Source organism: Apostichopus japonicus, chromosome 20 (genome assembly GCF_037975245.1).
Source record: "Apostichopus japonicus isolate 1M-3 chromosome 20, ASM3797524v1, whole genome shotgun sequence".
NCBI classification, from domain to species: domain Eukaryota; kingdom Metazoa; phylum Echinodermata; class Holothuroidea; order Aspidochirotida; family Stichopodidae; genus Apostichopus; species Apostichopus japonicus.
Window position 1 is genome coordinate 2,812,258 of NC_092580.1, and position 23,822 is coordinate 2,836,079.

A 23,822-nucleotide genomic window follows, 5' to 3' on the forward strand; every position below is an offset into this window, starting at 1 on the left:
TCCAAAACATACCTAGCTATGCTGAGTAGGATATGGCCTACCTCAAACCTCAGATTACTGCCTGGGCCTATACTGCTTATGCCCTTTTACCAAAGTTACAGTGTTGAGAATATGTTGCAATGGAGGATGTGTTTGAATATTTGTACACTTCTAGGCTAGATATGGTAACAGACTGAAATATTCTAGGTTTAATTTAATACCTAGGCTAACCTAAGTTAGACCAAGGGCAAGGCTACGTACATAGACCTAAGTTAAGCAAAGCCAAGGGCGGCGGAACCGGGGGGGGCACAGGGGGCACGTGCCCCCCACTTTCCCTCAGGTTAAAAATGTGCCCTTTTTCTACATAAAAATTGAGGTGTCTCAAGTGTTGCAAGAGGCCAGCCTGAACCAGAATGAACACTCGGGAAGGGCCATTTCCTGCCATCTGAGGGGTTTGTAAAACCAAAAATTTTCTAGTACGCTCCGCGCCAACCGATGGTGGCGCTCCGCTCAGATAATCGTGCATACAACTTTGCAAATACTGGCTACGCCCCTGACTTTTAGTAAATTCCTGTGGGTCAAACTCAAAGCTATTTCGAATGGAAATTTTTTTTAAGATATTAACAAGAAATAAACTCTAATTCGGAAGATTCCTACATTAGCAACTAGCATGATTTCACCTCATTTTGTCTCAAAAGCAAACTTGTTCCTTGTTTCCCAATTTGCACATTGGATATTGCAGTGCTAGTATGCATATTTTCCTTGAGTGATGTGTATACGCAAATAAGATAATGAAATAAGAGTTATAAAGGGTACTAAATATTAGGCTACATCATTCCAATCGAATTTCTGCAAAGTGCCCTTTGATGTCGGTGCCCCCCCCCCCAGATTAAAAGTGCTTCCGCCGCCCTTGAGCAAAGCCTATATGTTTCTAGTAGGCTATTGAATTGTTAATGATAAGCCCATGACATCATAAATAGTCATTCCATGTAGTTCTGACATGTGGATCTATCGTTGGGATACAGTTTTAAGTAAATTTTAGGTGGTAATAATTGTTGTCATTTGGCTTTAGTCATATCGAATTCGAAAGCACAGCTGTAATCGGTTTAGGAACCTAGGCTAACTATATCCAGGATCCTTTGGATAACAATACAGCAGCTGAGCAGACGACACTAGTAAAGTTATTAGATTCCTATGTAAAAAGACGTAGTGTTTGTATTACGCTCCGTTACTTTCTTGTCGTGCAAGCAACGCGCCACCAGTTGGATGAGTGGCTTTAGTATATGTCGCATGACGTCATTCTCTCTAATTCAATTTCTATGATAGCAACGTAACTCTTTCGCCATGATTGCGCTACAGCACTGACACTACCATAGATCTATTTTGATAGGTGTAACATACTGTGACACCGTCACCTTCCCTCGGGGACAGTTGGAAGTCTGACCCCGTGACCTCGAAGAAAGATCAATATGAGTGAATATCAATATGAGTGATAGGCTATGTACACCGTAACAATTGTACGGAATCCATGATGTTATTGTTACCTGTACTTGGTACAGGATACGTGTAACTATGGCTGCGTGACTGATCCTGTATATGCCAACATCATATACCACGCAGACAGAGAGAGAGATTGAATTATCTGACGCCATGGATTCGGTAGTTTCAAACCTAACGACTGGAACAGTTTCTCCAGTTGTTATATTTCTTTCGTTCTTTCTCCTCGGCGCTGTTCTGTACTTTCGTCGTCCAAGTAACGTGCCACCTGGACCATTTATTCCATTCGGGTTACTGTTTCGCAGACAGAATGTCTACATAAATCTCACCAAGTTTTCTCATGAGTATGGTCCAATTTATAGTTTTCGATTAACTGGCCGGATGCTCACCGTTGTGATAAACAGTGCCAGTTTAGTGAGAGAGGCCTTAGTGGATCAAGCAGACATATTCTCTGAGAGATCTGTAAGCGCTGCAGTATTGCTTATAAATGGAGGCGCTAAAGGTAACACCCACCCACTACAAGTTAGTCCGTAGTTAACTGTAGTTTCAATGTAACCTAGAGGATTATGCCGGGCGGCATTTGAGTTTCTTGTCCATGTCTATAGCCCAGTATATTATCATGTAGGTACAAATGTTGCTTGATTGGACTACATATATGTAGTGTGTAGATCTCACTTACTAGGGTAAGCATAAACAAAGAAGTCTATTGAAATTGATGGTGGTGGTCATGGTCATTTGAGGTCAGTATTCGTCATTTTGAGGTAAACACACGTGAAAATTTGAACTTTCATCGTAAGTGCAACGCGGAGGTATTATAGTCAGTCTTGCAGGATCACGTTCAATACGTGGTATTTATATTCATCTTAGTGAGTATAACAACGGTATTGCTTTGAATATACTAGGCCAAGGGTCATTCAAGGTCAATGGAGGTTCAAACCTGAAATCTCTGTTCACCGCACACTGAACAATTCATAAGCGAACACAACAACCGTTTCCTTTTTCTCTTAACGACCGGCGCACAGTTAAAGAGATACTCCGGTGATAGACAATGTAACACTTATATGCAGGCCTGTACGGAAGAGTGAATAATATGCCCTGATTGATATAATTGATAATCCTATCTCAACAGTGGCGTAGGAAGGTACTTTTGAGTGGGGGGGGGGGGGGGCCAGCCCCCCGGTTCCTACGCCCTTGTATCTCAATATATTGTCCCTATAACTCATAATAAGATTGACGGTTGTAACGTATTTTGACTGGCTGTAGCTTCGATTCTTCCCAGGAGTAGATCACAGTAAGTGGTTTGTGATGTCATAACCCTATTGTTATCTTTTTGTTGATTTATCATTTAAATCTTATACATTTGGAATGTTTGCTTAGCTGTGAACGTTTTTAGTATTCAGAATTTCATTAAAATCCTTTTTTTTTGGGGGGGGGGGGGGCTTAGAACTGTCTTCCATTTGTGAATAAGGGAGTTAAATATTAAAAAATAAATAAGATTTCCAGTAATTAGAAAGTGACACCAGATATAGTCTCCGTACAAAATGCCACAAAGATGGAAATGTCCACCATTTTTTTCCATTATTCAATCAACTTCAGCCACTGGAATATCCCTTTAATCCGGCCGCACACCGATCGACTGAACGCGCGATCGACCCAACTCGACTGTCGCCGTTAAACCAGGTTTACAAATCATGGATAGCCGACTGAGCAGTGTGATTTTATGTCGCATACAAAATCATAGCCCCCGTGATCTAGTGATTGGTTAAATCACGTTGTTACTGGGTCGTTGAACCTCGTGAATCCTCCCCCACCCCCCCCCCCGCATACCGCCGAAGCGGAGTGAATTTTCCCAATGAATCCCGTGCGATGCAATACTGTCATGGCGATTTGTTATGTCTTACACGACACGGCCTCTTATAATTATATGCTTATTTTATTGCAATCGGTTATTTAAATTATTTATATGAAGACCCTCTATCTGCTTGCAAATATTTTCTTTCTGTTTGAGTATATACTTGACAGACATCTTATCTTCGTGCTTTTATACGAACAGCTTTTACAATGTCAAGTTTATATACCTATATGCCATGTAATAAGTCCACCTTCGCCCCCCCCCCCCAAAAAAAAAAAAAAAGGAAAGATATTTTTTTATGACTTGTACGTTGCAAATCAATCCAGGTTTATGGTTTGTGAGAAGTAGTCATTGCCCTGTATATACTATGAAATATCATGTTGGGACATTCAACCCTACATTATGAAACCGCATACAGATCTAGCGAGTTTCCTGCTTGTTATTCAAGAGAGGATTCGTACGACAAATTCTCGAAAGAAAATATTGGCTAGATTCTTTGGAAAAGCACGTCATAATAAAACATATATAATAAACGTTTGATAATGTTAATTACGTGACACTAAGGCTAGTTTGTAAACACGGACCCGTAAAATGAACATATTTCCAATCCATTAAAATAACTATCACAGGGTAATCAATTAAAATGTTATAACAAATTAAGAGAGTACCAGACAAACGAATACTATAGAGAGGCGGAGATAGAGAGAAATGGAGATACAGAGAAACAAATACACACAAACTAAAAAGTTAAGCAAAGGGAACAGACAAAGTATGCACAATAACTTCTGATTTGACGAGAGCTACCAGATTTGAAGTATCTATACTTAAAGGAGCATTCCAATAATATAATGGATCGTTATTTTCTAAAGCCAAACATGGCTAAAGACGCATTGGGTGAACTGCATGCACCGATTTGCATGTAGCAATTTGAACTTCGATGATATACAGGTCTAATCGGACCAAAAAATGTTTATACTCTTAATTACTTTCCTATTAGGGAGTTTTTTATTTGGCAATGGCGAAGAATGGAAAGAACTCCGTAGATTTGGTTCACACGCGTTGCGTAGTTTCGGCGTCGGAAAGAGAAGTTTGGGTCGGAAGATACACGAAGAAGCTCGACATCTTGTGAATGCGATCCTAAGTCTCAAGGGTAACCCGTTTGATCCCGTACATGTCATCAGCAATGCGGTTTCAAACATTATATGCAGTATCAGCTTTGGAGATCGGTAAGTTTCATCCTTAACTAACGACAGTGTTTTTTTTTTCAATTTGGAGATCGCAGTAGCAGCGCAATGAGATAATTGGTTAACACATCTTCTTGATGATCATATTCAACATGTGACTGAACACGTGCTATCTTCACCGTGGTTGTGTTTAGAAGCTCCTGGGCCCGGGATTTCTCCCTTTTTCAATCTCTTGGCGTTGGCGTCTAAGTGTACCTTTCCACGATCTTTGGCCAGAAAAATCTAAGCGTTCACAAATTTCACTACCAGTTTTGTTTTCCTATCTATTTGCTGCTCACCAGTTACGAGTATGATGACCCAAATTTCCAAAAGCTCCTCTACAACTTGCGATGTCTCACGTCGCAGACCCCCGGCATTCTTCCTCAGTTGTTCCCATATGTCATTTACTTACCACCGTATCGCAGAAGTTTGAAAAGAAACATATTTCTGAGGTCGTTTATAGCAGATGTAGTGGAGGAACACCGAGCATCGCTCGATCCCAACGACGTAAGAGACATCATTGATATGTTCCTGCTTGAAGCTGATAAGGGGAAGGTTGGTGACAACGGTGTCATTTTCGATAAGAGCAGGGTGTGGAGAACAATTTTTGACCTCTTTGGTGCCGGCACAGACACCACCTCGAATTCTCTCTTGTGGGCTATTGCCATCTTTTGTCACTACCCAGATGTCCAGAAGAAGGTAAGAGCGTATACGTCTATTGAATCATCATTGTGCATCTTATTATATACACGGCAAACCCTTATGCCCGTCTCGACGGTCTTCTTGGAAACCATATTACAGTATGTAATAATCAAACCAATCATGTTGATATAATTTGTTGCCATAAATCTGGCCCATTTGTAGCATAATAAAGATTGACTGAAAAATCCAACAATAAACATTGTTTATGCTTACACGTGACAGAATGTTTTGGACTTTTCGTTCGCTCGTCCTCTGGGAACAGATCAACATTACAACGTCATTTTTCTGAGAAAATGATTTAGACTACACAATGGTAGCACAAAAGACCGTTTAGACCGTCGAAATTGAATGCTTCAAGCGGTTTTACTTCCGTACGCCCTCCTTTTTCTGCTTGTTAAACCAAACTGGTTTTCCAAGGAGGTCTGACCAATATAAACGTTTATATTGGTCAGACCTCCTTGGAAAACAAGTTTGGTTTAACAAGCAGAAAAAGGAGGGAATTGATTGCCTCCCGTACACTATGCACGGCAGCCCTTGGTATATGGGTTCATATGAAATCCTAGTACTAATGCAGCCAGGGAGGATTAGGGTATATTATGCGTTCCAACTTTATACACCACAAAAATGATCCCTATCCCAAGACAGATGTTTGCGCTGGGATTCGTTCACCATCGCATATTGATGAAAACATCTTACGGTTTCCCTTAGCTTGTTGCCTCTCATGTTTCCACCTGTTCAGTAGCCCGCTCCATTCATATCATGAACACATGAAGCATATATCGCCCTCATTGAAGAGCCCAACCCTGCTCCCTACCCGGGCGTCATTAGTGTTTGTAATGTTATGTACAAGAAAGCTTTACGATGATTTGCAACTTTGCATCATTCTCATAAATGTAGAGATTTGGTCGATATTAAAAGTGTGCATCTTGAATTCTAGTATGGCTAAAAATCATTACTAACACTCAAATGTATTATTTTTCTTGTACTTTATGATATAACATGGCTTCACTTTATACCCTAATGTTATCCTTTAATGGATGAAGTTTTGTTTGATTATTTTACGTACAGATGTATGAAGAGATTACCAGAGTTGTTGGATCCGAAAAGTTTCCGGTCTACGAAGATCGCTTCGATTTGCCTTACACAGAGGCAGTCATTTTGGAAGTTCAAAGGTTCCGTCCAGTAGCCCCTCTGGTACCCCATGGCGCCAAGCAATCTACAACGTTGGGTGGATATCATATTCCCAAGGGATCTAGAATACTCGTTAATCTTTGGGCTACCCACCATGATCCTCAGGAGTGGAAGGACCCTGAACGTTTTCATCCGGAGAGATTCCTAGACGATAACGGGAATGTTATACATCCTGAGGCACATACACCCTTCAGTATGGGTGGGTCAAAGTTTATATATATTATGACAATTTACGATTAAATGACATATGCAAGATGCAGTAAACACATCATATAGTCCGGTACACGAAAAAAATCTGGTTAGATTAAACATGAAATTGTTTAATACTTTAATGAATGTATATATAGGCTCAGATACTTATTTAAAAACAGATCGCAAACTAGTTAAAGGATAAACTTTATTTAAAGAAAGAAAGTAGTTGAGATCTCCATTTCATAACAATGATCGAAAGTTTAGATCTAGCAATGATCTATTTGAAGAAGCGTTAACATGCATGTTAAATTGATGCCCAATGATAGTGCACAATAGTTTGTTTTTCCGTTGTAAGCACTTGAATTAAGATTTAATATTGGGCAGATTCAACTCTACTAATGGCCGAGTGTGACTAGCTTAATATTACCCGAATACGATGCTTATATATTATATATATATATATATATATATATATATATATATATATATATATATATATATATATATATATATATATATATATATATATGTATATACATTAATACGTTAAAGCCAGGTAGTGTCATGACCATTATGCTATCCTATAGTTACCCTAAATATGTTATTAAAGCGAAAACGTTTTGAACACTGTGTCATCACTTCATGTCACGTCTATACTAAACTTCGCACGATGTTCAATGTGAGGTTTATAGACCGGGTGCCAAAAAGTTTTATCTCGCCGAAAAGAGACAATGCATGGGTTTGATAGGCTGGTTATGTTAGTATATATGGTAAAGATTCAACCGGATGTATTGCTGCCGGGTCCCACCATGTACGAGTGGCATAAGGGCCCAATAAAAGGGGGTCAAAAATGCATTTATTTGGATGGCGTTTTAGAATGTCGACAATATTCATACCATGTCATATTTGGAACGTTTTAGGACTTTCAGAATGAGGTATATGTTTCTAATTAATTCATTACTTAATTTTTATTTGTGACGTTTCAGGGCGCAGAATCTGCCTTGGAGAATCCCTGGCCAAAATGGAATTGTTTCTCTTTTTGACCTGCCTTGTGCAACGATTTCGGTTTTTCGTTCCCGATGGTCACGAGTTGCCATCATTAAATGGAATCCACGGAGTGACCCTCAGTCCCGTTTCGTATAAGATATGTGCTGAACCTATAGGACTTGAATAATAATCCCTTTGGTTATAAAAAAATATATCCTGATGCTCCATGATGTAGACAAGGTTGCCAGACATTGTAGCATAAGTCTTTTTCGCTCCCCATTCCTGCTCAAGACACCGCCTAACAACGTCACCGTCGAAATAACCCAGCAGTCTGACTTCTTTCGAAGGACTAATCTCAATTCGGGGAGCATCACCGCAGTGCAACTATGGCCAACGTAGTTACATCAACAGCTCTACGCCATGACATATCGAAGAAATCACATTCCATAATTCACAAAATCAGGCTTCGGGTTTCTCATTTTACACATGTAATACTGAACCATTTTGTCTGCCATGGCGCAGCTGACATATATGTTGTAAAATATACTAGGTTCGTTGAGTTCAATTATTAAAAGTCGAAGTTATTATTGCAAGATTAACAACAGAGCATGCGACATTGGTGGGCGTTACCATAACAATATTTTCCGACGTAGTCGTCAAACGACGGGTTTGCATAAAATTGAACGGTTTTGTGTAGTTTTGCGTTACAAAAAAGTTGATCTGAGGTGACAAGATTTTCTCGTTGGATACTAAAACGATCATTAAGAGCAGAAAGTGTACTCTATAGGTAGAATGCTAATTAAAGGATGGCTTTAGGCTGAATTTTAGTTTTGAAAATAGTCTTAGAACCAATTAGTACTGTTTATGTAGCCATTCCGGTTATCAAGAAATTCAGCTTTAAATTATGCTTAATCTCTATAGAATACTCCATTGAGGTTTTAATGTGATAATGTTTTTTCTATCGTGTTTTGTTTTGCATCTGAGGAACTTACCTGATGTTAGACTAAGTAGATCAGCCTCTTTAATTAATGACCCTCAGATGTTTGAAACATGATTTCTCACTGAACTTAAAAGTGGCATGGAAATGCAAGTTGAACTGATGGTAGTGTTATAGCGTCTGCAACATTAAGTTTGTGCCTAACGTTATCGTTAACAGGAAATCAGCATTGCCCCCAAATCCTAGAAAGTCAGAAACTGGTCACCAATGTTCAAATTCCAACCGAAATAGTCTTAGAACAAATTAGTACTGTTTATGTAGCCATTCCGGTTATCAAGAAATTCAGCTTTAAATTATGCTTAATCTCTATAGAATACTCCATTGAGGTTTTAATGTGATAATGTTTTTTCTATCGTGTTTTGTTTTGCATCTGAGGAACTTACCTGATGTTAGACTAAGTAGATCAGCCTCTTTAATTAATGACCCTCAGATGTTTGAAACATGATTTCTCACAGAACTTAAAAGTGGCATGGAAATGCAAGTTGAACTGATGGTAGTGTTATAGCGTCTGCAACATTAAGTTTGTGCCTAACGTTATCGTTAACAGGAAATCAGCATTGCCCCCAATATCCTAGAAAGTCAGAAACTGGTCACCAATGTTCAAATTCCAACCGAGGCATTAAAACTGCCACTATAACAGTTGTTACCTTCACTGGTACATTCATTGTCCTGTATTACATTCCTCACTGTCCACGAATAAATTGGATTAGCAGACCCTCCAGCAAAGTAGGTTTGAAAACTTTTTTTAGAGTGTTTGGGACCAAGGCTGATGATCTATAAGCAGGGGCGGACTGGGTCTTAAAACCGGCCGGCCATTTTTACCTAGACCGGCCCATTATTCATTGATATATACTTACTATAGTGATCGCCGTCTTGGGGGAGGGGTCTAAGGGGAGCGGGTGTCCCCCTCCCCCATTGGATTTTTCTGAAGTTAAGGAATGCCTAGATGCAAAATGGTGCTATATTTCTCAATTTTGTAGGTTACAATAATCCTTTAAAAAGACCCAAAAATAATTTCCAGAAGCAACACTTGATTAAACTGAGGAAAGTTAAAAACCTGAACAAAAATAGGCAAAAATATGTTTTAGACTGGATTTTAATTAGTTTTTCAAGCATTTTGTGACAACATGCTTGAAAAAAACCTAAATAAAATCCACTCACACATATATGTTCAATAACACGAGCACATGTCATGTCTACGAGAGTAGGAGCCTACGCAGTTCGTTGCTTCTGGCAGCCACACCATCAATCATATTTTTAGTGTCAAGTTTGGCCAAGATCCTATTTTTCCACAGACATCAATATGAACGCCTCAAGATGTTCTTGCATCATTGAACTTCTCAAACGGTTTTTGAGTCTCCTCAAGGCAGAGAAAGAATGTTCACATGCCACTTGTGACACAGGTAGCGTTACCAGCAACTTGTAGGCAAGCCCAATGCTCTTGTAAGCATCGGTGAAAAGGTTCAACTTGAGGAGCACCTTGTAGCAGCAGAGGTCGAGGACAGTCTTTACATGACTGATTCCCACAGTTAAAATATATATTTCTACACAGCCCGTCTGTATTCTATTAACTACTGTAAAAATGGGCTGCTAATTTTACCAGGCTCCCCAGCCCACCGGTCCACCGGGCATTGTCCAAATGCCCGTGTGGCCAGTCCGCCACTGTCTATAAGAATACATAAACACGTAACCGCTTCTATTCTGGTATTGCCTACATATATGTATTATAAGGACAGAAAACTTGCTTGAGTTGACATTAGAAACATTTTATCCGTGGAAAATTATGCAAATTTCGTTAGTTAAACTGATATAGATACACATCATTCGGGGAAACGAAATACAATTGTCCAAGCAATGAACACGTTGTTGGCGTTCTCTCTTCTGTCCTACAGCCTTTGCAGTAACGGTCAATGAAAGGTAGGCCACTATTTCCAGTAGGTGAGAGTGGGAGGGGAAATGGGGGGGGGGTTAGGGGTGTAAGGCACAACAATATATATATATTGAAGAATACGAGTATAGCCATCTGCATATCGTTTCATGTTTGTTACCTGCAATCGTTATCATCCGATATCTCAACAATCTGCAAGAAGATGGCAATTCATGGAGTTGCAGATCTCATCTCTTCTATGACGGAATGGATCTTCATCGACCTTAGCCTTTTTTTTATGTCAAATGCGCTGGGGCGATCCTTCCTGTTCATCACGCTATGAGTGATTCGTTCCTGTGATTCATGTGCACCGGCCTCTGTGAATCGTATGAAGAAAGGGGAGGAAAATATAACAGCTGTAGCGTTTTCCTTTTTTTCTTTTTTAATGTTGGGAGACTCATTCGCGACACTAAGCAGACTCTACAAGGACCTTTGAAATCGACCCCAAACATCTACAATTTTGAAACTTGTCCCATTATTCTCTACATACCTTGTGGTTTAATGACTTTTTCCAACATAATGACTTGTAAGCAGAAAATGGCTAAACCAGTTTTTTGGGTATTTGACCTCTCACCAACGACGTCACCAATCACCCAGGCAAGAGTTTAAAGTGCACGGTCAGACACCTATACCCAGTGGCGTCGCCATACATTTCAATCTTAGGGCGGGGGTGGGGGGCAGCACTTAATTAGGGGGGGGGGCACAATGTTTAATTGTGAATGCCGTCACGGGGGAGGGGTCTAAGGGGAGGGGGTGAGAATTTTTCATTTTTAATTAAGGGTCCTTAGATGCAATCTGGTGCTATATTTTGCAACTTGAAGTAACTTTATGTTCAACAATTTTCGGGCTTAGTCTGTCCGATATTTATGTTTTTAGTTGCCTGGCGACGCCACTGCAGACTGCTACGCGATAAACCACACAGACCATATAGCACGTTACACACCATATCAGATTTAGGAAACAACAAATATTTGAGGTTTCAAAAATATTTTAAACAGGCATAATATTTAACAGGGGCATAAAATTGAGCTAAACCTGTGCATAGTTTGCCATCTGAAGTTACGGTAGTGCATAAAAGCAGATATATATATATATATATATATATATATATATATATATATATATATATATATATATATATATGTATATATATATATAAAATATATATATATATATATATATATATATATATATATATATATATATATATATATATATATATATATATATATATATATATATATATATATATATATATATAGAAATAGTGTCAGTGAGTACACTCAACACGGGCAGTATCGTTAATGTCACTTCTAAGCAAGATTATATCTATGTTGGTTTCCAATGCACTTTAATAAATCCTCTCATGAATGAATGATTAATAATTTAATACTTTGTATTTTGGTTCACACAGCCCACTGATTCAACTCCTGATTTTGTATCAAGTGAAAGTAATAATGAATTACCAGAAGTTATGTTGTCTGCTACTCCATCTGTAAGTGCGGCTGATATTGCAATTTAGTGTTTTTTTGTTTTTCTTTTGCCAATTTAATGGCTTCAAATCAAACATCCCACCGCGCATCTCCTCTAGTGACTATTGCTGTTTGTTCGGCCAGTATATGTTCAAGATATACGTCGGGCATATAGTCTGTTCGATATTTAAGTTTTTAATTGAGGCAGATAAAGTTTTTGTTTGAGTATATTTTTTTAACAATACAAATCGCATCTCGGGGCACCTGGGGGAGGCGACACCACTGCCTATACCTTCCAAGGTTGAACCTGATCGGACTTACGGTCCAGGAAGAGTTCTCGCAACACTTTTTCGCCCAATTTTACCCTTTAACCCAGTTAACCTTGACCCTTTAGTCTGTCTTATTTCAAAATTTGCCTCATCATTCTCTACATATCGTATGGTTTAATGCCTTTTCCAACATGTTGACATGCATAAAATGGCTATAAACCAATTTTTAGATATCTTGACCCTTGAACTCTGAAATTTGACATACGACGTTGACAATCACCTAGGCTGGAGTTTACATGGTCAGGCACCCTATACCCACCAAGTTGAACATGCTTGGACTTACGGAGTAGTTGGCGATAATAGGCAATTTTAACCTTTGACCCCGACCCTAACCACTTAAATCAGTCCTACTTTAAAGTTTGTCTCATCACTCTCTAACATATCGTGTGGATTCGTGTGAAATTTTTAGGTTTAATGACCATTGACCTCTAACCTATAACGTCATCAATCACGCAGGGACGAGTTCATATGGCCAGGCACCTTCCCACCAAGTTTGAAATTGATCGGAAGATTTATGAGGAGTTTGTGACAAACTTGTTTTGCTCACTCACTCACCCACACATACTCACACACACGCTCACGCATATACTCACACCAGGGAGTTGTTATGGAACTCCCTGCTCACACACACCCAGTTCCTCACATTGCTGATGTGGGTTGGAGTACAACATCTAATCTCCATATACATTACATGTAGGATAATGATATAACAACTATATTGCCCCCAACACCTCGTCATGTTTTTGTAGATCAAACTTTCCAGAGCGTTTTTTTCCGCCTTCAGTGTTGGCATGTTTCTACCGTGTTTATCCATGGCAACAATTCTTTTCCAAGTTGACCCTTGACCACCAAGGAAGTTGGAACTGGATTCCCCAAGGTCGGTGTGAAGGAATAGCATACGTATGACATGCGTGATTGTGATGGTAGGTTGACAAGAACGTCAGCAATGAAAGGCTATAACATATTCCACAATATAAGGCCAGGTTTACAACACACACCTCTTGAGCACGCACTAGCACACACACACACAATACTAATCCAGCTACAACAGTACGGTGCAAAGAAGTGGGTTCAAACTGAAACAGATCTTACCCTATTTACTCAGTGCATCGATTTGTGGATGCCTGTATTCTATTGATAGAATTACATGGTCTATGCTGTGTTGCTTTTGGTCTGTTCACTTGCTCACATTGAGGTGATGTGATATTTGGCTGTTTCCGAGTATGACCGTGTGCCATATAATTTATGAGTGATAGGATCTCCTGAAATAGGTCTACACTGAAGAGACCTACGCATTGTAAATATAAGTTCTTGAGTGGCTTGAATTTAGAAGCATTTCGTTATGGAGTTAAATGTCTTGACAGTGACATTACTGTGTTTTATAGTCCTAATTTACTTCATATGGATACGTGGACGACCCAGAAATCTCCCCCCTGGTCCACTCAATCCACTGGCGGTGCTTAGATTCCAAAAGAATGTCTACATTGTTGCGAGTAGATTTGCCAAAAAGTATGGTGCTGTCTACAGCATGCGAGGATTTGGCGGCTCCTTGTTTGTTATGTTAAACAGCATTGAAACCATTAAAGAGGCGATGCTGGATAAAGCTGATACTTTCTCTGACAGAACTGCTAGTCCTGTGTTTGATTTTATTAACGAGGGCAGCAAAGGTAAGTTCGACGTCACTAATTCGAATTGTCTTTTGGCGTGCACAGGATTACAAAGGTGGGAGGGAGTGAGGGAGGGGGATGCTGAGGCAAGTTTTAAATTCCTCCTGACTGATGTAGGAAAGCGGGACCAGAGGTTAATCAATGATTTTATAAAGTGAGGCCCTGAGGTCTTTGAGGCCGATATATGACTATATATACAGACTACATATGTTCGAGCAGTACTCAGCATGCCCTTTAAAAAAAAAAATGAAATATATCCTATGACTGCTCTCATTCTATGCGGACGATGGAGAAATATGTATGTATGTATGTATGTATGTATATATATATATATATATATATATATGATATATATGTTAAAGGTGATGCCCCTATACATTTCTATGGGAACAGGTAGAGTAGTGCTCGAACATATAATGGGGACCATTTAGGCGGGGGGTGGTTAGGCCTTACGGTACTGAAAGCAGTATAAATGTTTTCACTTATATTTGGTCCCATGTAGGTAGTATCCTATTCGGACACGGGGAAAACTGGAAGGAGATGCGTAAATTTGGGGCAAACGCCCTCCGGAACTTTGGCGTCGGAAAGAGAAGTGTGGCTAACAAGATTAGCGAGGAAACACATTTTCTTGTTGCTGCAATCAAAGAGACAAAAGGAAATAAATTCGATCCTGTCCTGCTCGTGAACAACGCTGTATCCAACATCATATGTAACATCAGTTTTGGTGAAAGGTGAAACTTAAATTGTTACTGTACGTTTGTTTGGTACGCAGTGGACCACATGAACGTGTCCCCTACTATTTTGTTGCATGCAATACGAGAGTGCCGCAGTACACTTCCCCCCCCCCCCTCCCCTCCTACCGAGACCTCTGGTCAGAAATACTGAAATAGAGTCAAGGGCACCAACAATTTAATGGAGAGTACGAGAATCGCGATTACTGACAAAGCTACTTGCTCACTGCGGCCAGACACCCACCCCAGGAACTAATAGGTCTATAGGTTTTCTCTTATATTCATTTACATTTCAAGAAATCTCAAAATTGCAATGTCACTAAAATTGAGAAACAAAAATTATTACAACGTTATGCTCAACATTAAAAAAAAAGGTAATCGCAGTCATCACTAACCGGCTTCATGGGACCAACTCGTGTTGCATTCTTTTCTCCACTTCAATATCCCACTCCCTGTGACTCTCCGCTCCTAAAGTAGTCATAGGCCGATTATCCTTCTAATAAAATGTCAGCAACAGAGTCTGCTGGGGGAAGGGGCGGGGGGGGGGGGGTTGGCACAAATCTCGAGCGGGAGTATGATATGAGACTTAGTGGATCCATGTCGTTATGTAAATTCCACTGAGTATTTGGATGCATGAACTTTTCTACAAAATGGTATTTTCAATAACATTCCCCCCCCCCCCTTTTCCAACAAGATGACACATTTTAGTTACAAGCTATTTGGCGATCATTAAACTGCGTTTATTTTTACTGCACCTCTGATAAAAACTTTGCTTTTGTTTAGCAATTGTCATTTGCATTAGTTTTGCTCTTTCTATTTTCACGCAGGTACGATTATGATAACGTTAAATTTCAACGGCTTCTCTCTAAGTTACGGTCGGTAGCAGGTGCGATAACAGTTACATCCCTGTTACATTCCATCCCTCGTGTTCTTGTACCAATGATCTCTTACGTACCTCCATTCAGTGGGACGATTAGAAATTTTGTCGTGCTCAAGTCGTACGTATCGGACGTGATTAGGGAACATCAGTCTACTTTGGATTCCAATGATGTACGTGACATCATTGATATGTACCTGTTGGAAGCCGAGAAACAGGAAGGCCTGGGAAAAAGCGAGAATCATTACGATTTAGGTAGAACTTGGAGATTCATCATGGACCTCTTCGCGGCTGGATCTGATACCACCACCAACTCTTTACTTTGGACGCTTGCTATCTTTTGTCATTATCCGGAGGTGCAAGAAAAGGTACTGTATGGTCACATTCTCATTTCATTTGTGCAGTAAGAATTCAATTGCCTACTACAAGATCCATGATGTAGACTATGTCACATAGCTGTATTATCTGGTAATTTTTTTTGTGTCGAATGAATTGTTTTGCGGTTGTTTGTGTAAGTTAGTTGTCCACATGTTATGGTCTACCGTGGTTTCTTCATATGCTGTTCCTTCGTGCACCGTATGGAACGCCATCTTAATATTTATTCAATAACTACAAAGATCTTCAATTTTATTCGAGATATCTGCAATTAATTCCAGATATCTCTGTCTCTGTCGTTTATAATTATAAAGTTTACAGAACAGCGCTGTTTTGGTTGAGTTATTAGAATTTATAAACAAATAGACTAACATTTATTTAGGCTTGAGCAGCCGAGTGAGCCGACGTCATCTTTAGTAGGTTGTGCCTTAAATAAGCATTCCAGTGTTTAAAAATACTTAAAATGTGAACATCTTGAAACCAGAATACCTACAAGTAAATAGGTACATTAATAGCATCATTCAAATTGTTTATTTGGAACAAGACTTACCTTCTTCCTAAAGTCATCATTTAAGCAGTAAGTACAGTACAATGTTATCGACTCTACTAGTCATCCAAAGTTGTAGATGTGCTGAAAGTGGCTACATTATTTCAATTAAAGGTTACAAACTACCAGACACATTCTTTCGAAAGTTCCGTATATATGCACATATAGCCTCATCAGAACTTTGGTGTTCATACTGCTTGCTCTCAAATATGAAAAAGACTGAATAATGAGGTCACAGAATTCCCTGCTGAAGTATTGAGTGTTTAAATTCAAGCGACAGAGTATATATATATGGTGAGAGCAATTCTGCGGCGTTACCATGGGCTACAAGATGGCGGCAATAAATCTAGAGTAACATGTGACAACTGGGTTTAAATTCACGTAAAATCTTACAAAAGCCGTTCTACGGTCTGTTTTTCTATCTCTCTCTTTTTCATTGCTGGGTTTTAACTTTTAACTGTTTTATATATTGTTTGGACACTAGATTTACAAAGAACTTCTCGACGTTGTGGGAATAGACAGACTCCCTACCTACGAGGAGAGATCGCAGTTGCCCTATACCGAGGCAGTGATCTTAGAGGTACAAAGGTTCCGTCCGGTGGTCCCGTTAGTTGGACATCTATGCTCACGCGATGAAACACTTGGCGGATACTTCATACCGAAAGGTTCAAAGGTCGTGCTTAACATTTGGGCATCTGGGCATGACTCAACTAAATGGGAAAATCCAGACGACTTCAATCCGGAAAGGTTTCTCTCACCAGATGGGAAAACTGTGGTAAATCGAGAATCTCACATACCATTTAGCATTGGTAAGTATTACATTAACCAGTCCACAATTCAAAAAATACAGAGGGGATTGGAAAGGGGAGAGATGCCTTTTCATTGATCGATTGATTTAATTAATCCATCCATCCATCGATCGATTTACTTCTATTGTTATTATGATTGTTGTTCATATTATGATTTTTTTTTGGTGGGGGAGGGGGGGGGTCCCTTTTCCATCTCCTTTAAAATAATAAGTATTATTTGGTTGGCTTAACCGAGGGGAAGGGGGATTGTGTTTCTTTTGTTAAAGCATAAATAACCAAAAAGTATCCTCATTTTATTGAAAATATTCAATACTGTAATATTTGGTGAGGAATGCCTAGAACGATGATACATTTGTCGTATCGTGTTGGGGTAGTTTGCCCAGTCAAATCAAAGTCACATGCACACTTCATTGCCTCTGGAAGCTTGTATCCCCGACCCCCCCCCCCCCTTGATTCTGATCATTTCCCGCCACCTCGTGCTTGGACTTTATCATTAGAGTTATCGTGCCGACGTTGTAGATATATATAGCTAATGTATTATTTTTTCATGATTCATCCATGCCTGCAGAAATCTATAATTTTTATCGCAATCTGCTATAACTCCCGAATTTCTTTGTTTGTGTGTTTTTGTAAGGTCGCCGGGTTTGCCTGGGTGAGACTTTAGCAAAGACGGAAATATTCATCTTCCTGACCGGTTTAGTCCAACGATTCCGTTTCCGGGTTCCAGATGGTGACCCACTACCTTCCTTAGATGGTAATCATGGCGTTGTACTCAGTACCCGTCCCTATGAGATATGCGCCGAAATGAGGGCGTAGATGTATGACGTCGCGATAAACATTGATGGTCTAATTGGAAAACGTATAGATGAAAACGTATTGATATAGTCAGTACGGTAACGTCTAACGGATAGTATGAAGGTATCAAGTCTTGTTATAATGGGTTGTGTTATTATACAGGGATTCAGCGTCATGCAATTGCAAACAGTAGGGCTATTTGTAAAGGTAACGTTATCGCATGGCAATAGTATTGTCCCGTATCGCTTGAATTTCGTAGTTTATTTAAATCTTCATCTTTGTCTCTGAGACCTCGCTCGATGTTGATCAAATGTACTTTGAAATGCTTTCTTGTTAAAGTGTCTTGCCGTCTAAAGACAAGGAGAATACAATGTGTGGGCAAGTTGATGGAAGGTTTGTTGCACATTTTTAGGGGCAAATTATATATAACTTCATAAAAGTAAACAACTACAAAAAAATCGCAGGCCGAGGGCGTGAAAAATTCTTTGCTTGATCAGCTGATGGAATGACGACATTGGCGTAGCCAATTCTAACATAACACACTTATAATCACTATAAATTTCCACCAACAATATTAATGTAATATAGCCTGCGGAAGTCCTTAACTTCTTATTGGCCTTTATAGGTACTCCACTTCAAGTTGAGCTAATAACATTAAATTGATCAGTGTTTGATATATTACTCTCGTGGCATAATACAGTTCCTTAGTGTAAATTGTACAGATTCGCTCTTAGCATTTGATGATCTATATAGAATCATTTATTAATTAGGAGTGTTAGCTCAGTGGTTAACGCCGGTGCCTTCCAGTCATAAGGTCCCCGGTTCGAGTCCCTTCAATTTGCCTAGTTACAGAGTTGTTGACAATTGACAATCATAATCATGGACTTTAAATGTGAATGTAAGAGACTGGCCTCGGTCAGCTTGCGGCTTTGATAAGCCAATGAGGCTAGTTCGCGAGTTCCTGCTCACAGGAGGATTTAAAATACATACATACATCCATGTGGACAGTGACGTATTAAGTGTCACGTGACGTCTGTCCATCAGTAAATGATCGCAGCTGTTTGTTCGTCACATGGTTGGAAGAAGTTCAAGTAAGACTAATTTTTCTACTCTTAATCAGTTTTGTAAGACTCTTGAGACAGAGACAGGCAGTCTGCATGCAATCATCTGAGTCTCAGTGAGTACACTCAAGACGGGTAGTATCGTTAATGGCACTTATTAAAAGTTGGTAAACCATATAAGTACACTTGTTCATAGGTTGTGAAGAAAAATAATAACTTGAAGTGAATTGTTTTGATGCAAACAAGTCATAAAATATACAATCATCAGAGTAAATTGTGGTACTGCAGTTTGTTCATAACCATAGTGTACAAACTGTAACTGGTAACATTAATATATATTGGTGACAACTCACTAATGGTTTGTAGACATACAGTTCACTTTATTATTAAGCTTATCGATTTGTCTATAAACATATGAGAACTTGTGTATCTTTAGTCAATCGGTAATTAATTTAATTCCTGTTAACATGAGGAATAAAACTTTATTCCTGTTCCTTCTAAGCAAGATTATATCTATGTTTGTTTCCAATGCAGTTTAATTAATCCTTTCATGAATGAATTAAGTAATAATTTAATACTTTGTATTTTGGTTCACACAGCCCACTGATTCAACTCCTGATTTTGTATCAAGTGAAAGTAATAATGAATTACCAGATGTTATGTTGTCTGCTACTCCATCTGGAAGTGCGGCTGATATTGCAATTTAGTATTTTTTTTTTTGGCCAATTTAATTGCTTCAAATCAAACATCCCATCAAACATCAACTCTACTGACAATTGCTGTTTGTTCGGCCAGTAGAAGCAGTCCTAACAATATAACAGGCCGTTATATTTCTCTAATAGCTTACATAGATCTATTAATTTGTATTGTCGCTGGCCGCTAGTGTAATGACCTGAACATGTGCAACTAGGAAAAGAAAATCTTGTCATTTGCATTTGTGGGAAACAATAATAAATTAATGTTACACTCATATAAGATTCAGCTTATTGCATCATCGAAAACCCTCCTCTTGTACTCAATATATACAAGTGAACAGAAACAATATAACTCACTGATGTGTGGTGACAAGTATGTATGTATGTATGTATGTATGTATGTATGTATGTATGTATGTATGTATGTATGTATTTTAGATCCTCCTGCAAGGAAGAACTTGCGAAGAAGCCTCGTTGGCTTATCAAAGCCGCAAGCTGACCGAAGTCAGTCTCTTTCATTCATATTTAACGTCCATGATAATGAATTGTCAATTGTCAACAACTCTGGAATACAATATACTTTAGAGCTCAATTGTTACCACCCTTGAATGATAAATGTGCAGAATTATGTTTTTCCCAACATAAAAAGAGCAAAACCTCTGATTGGATGCACTTCATTTAAACACCTGTATAGTTTGGTTTCTTTTATAGTTTGTATTATTTGTCAATTAATCAACTTTAAATTGGGGCCAACAATTTATTTGTGTGGATGGGTATGGAAGTGATGTTAATATGTTCTGCCTTGATTTTTCTCTGCCCGTGGCCGATCAGCCTTATTGTGGAATGCGTGGCAAATTCACCCCAACAGTATTTATGTTCATTAAACTGTATGTTTCTTTGAAAGGTGACATTCTTTGCTTCTGTAAATCTAAAAAATTAAAAAGAACACTGGCATTGATGTAGGTGAGTTCATTGTGTAGCTAAATTTAAGCATTGAAAATCCTTTAAAAACTTAATATACAGAGCGATTGGATAGTTTAACTGCACTAGCACTTTTTAATGGATATTGTTAAGTATATCCATCACCTTTTGTTCTATTGAAGTGGTTATTAACCTATGCTATCATGATTGCATGTGTGTGTTTTTGCGAGTGTGTTTGTGTATATGTATCAGGCGCGTATCCAGGGGAGGGGGGGGGGGGGCATTGGCCGGGTTAGAAAAAGAGGAGAGCAAAAAAAGAGAGAAGAAGAAAGGGAAAACAAGGGGAGGGGGGGGGGAGAGGAGGAAGGAAAGGAAGGGAAAAGAAAAAGGAGAAAGAGAGAAAAGGAGGGAGTAGAAAAAAAAACGCCAAGAGGAAGAGGGACAGTGACAACATTACAGCGCTGATCCCTGTTATATACACAGGGTAGCCAGTGACGGATCGAGGATTTCGGAAGGGGCGTGCGCCTCACCCTACCCCTTACACCGACAACTCCATTTTTGACGTTTCCATTTTTTCCTCTCTGACTAATGTATATATATATATATACAAGGGATCCATAACAACTCCCTGTTTATACTATATATGGTCTATATATCATAACGCGTGTGTGTATGGACGCCTTAAACAATTGTACAATTGTGCTATGAAACCAACTGTGGCTGGTCTTGAACATGACGCATTTTCGGTATTAGACCAGGATCTATATGCGAACTGCACTAGACTTATGTCCTTCGATGCAACATTGCCATCCAGAGATAAAATGTTATAAACTCCGACCTGAATGCAAATTGTTACCCAGACCTAGTACCGTAACTCGTACAATGAATCTAAAAATAAATTCCGCATGCGATTGGAGAATTGAGCACATCTCCTGTGAATATCATGTAGTGGATCAAAGGGCGTATCATTGGGGGGGGGGGGTGCACCCATCACTTCTTGAGATTGTTCGCATCTGCATGAAAACGCGCGCCCCGCAACCCTACGCTCCACCCCTCTAATCGCTTGCCGATGAGTTACGAAACTTTATTAATGACCTTCGCCCGTAGTACCATGACCTTGACAAAATCCGGCAACACACCACTTCATCGGTAACATGAAGAGATCGGTTTGTGTATTAGTGACGTCTAGAGGTCGTGCACTGACCTACATGGAGTGTGACCACTCCCGATTTTGCAATTTCCAAGATCAGGCCCCGAAAATCCCAAGAAGTCCCAAGGACACTGTACTGTATGGATATCTAGCAATATCTAGGGATGAAAATCCCAAGATCTTCCCTAAACTGAAGGCAGATAGAGAATCGAAGCCTTCAGTTTGTAATAAACTTGAAACTGTGCGTCTTTCGAAATTAAAAGAATGTGGGGCATTTCACAATAAACAGATAAAAGTTATTTATTTCAGTCTCATTTCAATTACTCGAATTTTTAAAGCAAACAGCAGATCTCACATCATACCAGTGAGCATGAAAATGGCGTTCCAGGATGAACAGCCTCCTTCAACGAAGTTTAATAGTAGCCGTTATAAGAGGTTTTAATATTTGTACACCAATAAATTAACTGTCTGAATTTTCGAAAATTCCCTGACCAACATTCTTCATGATACTTCCCTCTACTCGTGCATGGACGTAGCCAGGGGGGGGGGGGACAGTGGGAGCAACTGCCCCCCTTTCAGTGTAAAAAAATGTTAAAAACTGTTTTTTTTTTTTTGCATGGTATTTTGTCAGTGCTCTTTGAACTTGAATACTCGTCAGCTCCGCTAACTCGATTATAATCGAATTAACATTCAGGCCTACTGATTCAGCTACTTAGTTTGGCAGATGTTGTTAGCTAAATTTAGCCTATAGCCTATTACAAGCATACAGTTTGCCACTGCACAATAAAATACATATATCCTACCTACATATAGCCTCAAAAAATATCTCAAAGGGGAGGGGGATCCATTAGACACCTCCCCCATATCAATCAAAATGTGCCCCCCCCCCCCCTTGCAAATTCCTGGCTATGTCGCTGTACTCGTGCAATATTGACCGGTCTGTTAGGGATTGAGGGAGGTTTTTCTATATTGGTTGTCTCCAGATGAAATTTTGTACAACTGTAACGCCGCCAACGTCTGGTAGTGTAAAACCTGTCTCGAAACCAACTGGAGGAGGGTAGGGGAGGTAGATGGGGGACGGGTACAGATTAACTCTAAATCAGGAGGCAGACACCAGAGTTGTAAGATTAATAAACGTATAATTTCTCATCTCGTTCTACATCTACAGCGTATAATACAATATTTACATTTGCCCAATATAACGCACTGGGGTCGGGCACAACCCAATGATAAACATGGCTAAGTTAGACTGGGCTGCGCAAGGGTCGGGCAGTCTAGACGTCTGCAATCCACCGGTGTCGGGCAGCACAGGCTTCGGGCATTCCGCTTGACTCGGGCAGCGCAGGTGTCGGGCAATCCGCTGGACTCGGGCAGCGCAGGGGTCGGGCAATCCGCTGGACTCGGGCAGCGCAGGGGTCGGGCAATCCGCTGGACTCGGGCAGCGCAGGGGTCGGGCAATCCGCTGGACTCGGGCAGCGCAGGGGTCGGGCAATCCGCTGGACTCGGGCAGCGCAGAGATGCGGGCACTCTAAAATGCTTAAACACATTTGTTTGGACTTAGCAAATATCAAAGGCTTTACCACGAGCCGCCGGAAGGAAAGTTCCTTGTCTTGCACTCGACCGACTCTCCGACCCTCTGACTCACTCATTTACGAAAGAACCCTGCATTATATACCCCGGAAATAACCCCCGTTTACACACGTCCGTACATAAACTGTAAAAAAAAAGGCTTAGACCAATCAGGGACTACTTGTATATATAACTACGGTGAGTTGCGACCAATGGGATCGCCTCACACACCCACCGCCGTGCCTGCCTATGCCAGTCACGGGAATACATCGATATA

The 23,822-nt window shown here is 39.8% G+C and overlaps 1 protein-coding gene across 1 annotated transcript; it reads left to right on the forward strand.

The window, feature by feature from the left end:
- The first annotated feature begins 1,465 nt into the window (after positions 1-1,465).
- On the forward strand, positions 1,466-21,087 carry LOC139961288 (uncharacterized). Its single transcript, XM_071960401.1, has 11 exons — positions 1,466-1,978; positions 4,326-4,554; positions 4,854-5,250; positions 6,322-6,643; positions 7,623-7,798; positions 11,962-12,042; positions 13,682-14,015; positions 14,518-14,746; positions 15,574-15,991; positions 17,030-17,354; positions 17,989-21,087. The coding sequence occupies exons 1-11, from the start codon at positions 1,576-1,578 to the stop codon at positions 18,168-18,170; spliced, it is 3,096 nt and encodes a 1,031-aa protein (XP_071816502.1). The 5' UTR covers positions 1,466-1,575; the 3' UTR covers positions 18,171-21,087.
- Positions 21,088-23,822: the final 2,735 nt, after the last annotated feature.

What these genes read in the sequence shown, in the direction of transcription:
- LOC139961288 (XM_071960401.1), top strand. Translation starts at nt 1,576, where the DNA reads ATGCCAACATCATATACCACGCAGACAGAGAGAGAGATTGAATTATCT. An exon ending in ATCCGGAGGTGCAAGAAAAG is followed by an intron (nt 15,992 to 17,029) that starts GTACTGTATGGT and finishes TTTGGACACTAG; the next exon opens with ATTTACAAAGAACTTCTCGA. An exon ending in TCACATACCATTTAGCATTG is followed by an intron (nt 17,355 to 17,988) that starts GTAAGTATTACA and finishes TGTTTTTGTAAG; the next exon opens with GTCGCCGGGTTTGCCTGGGT.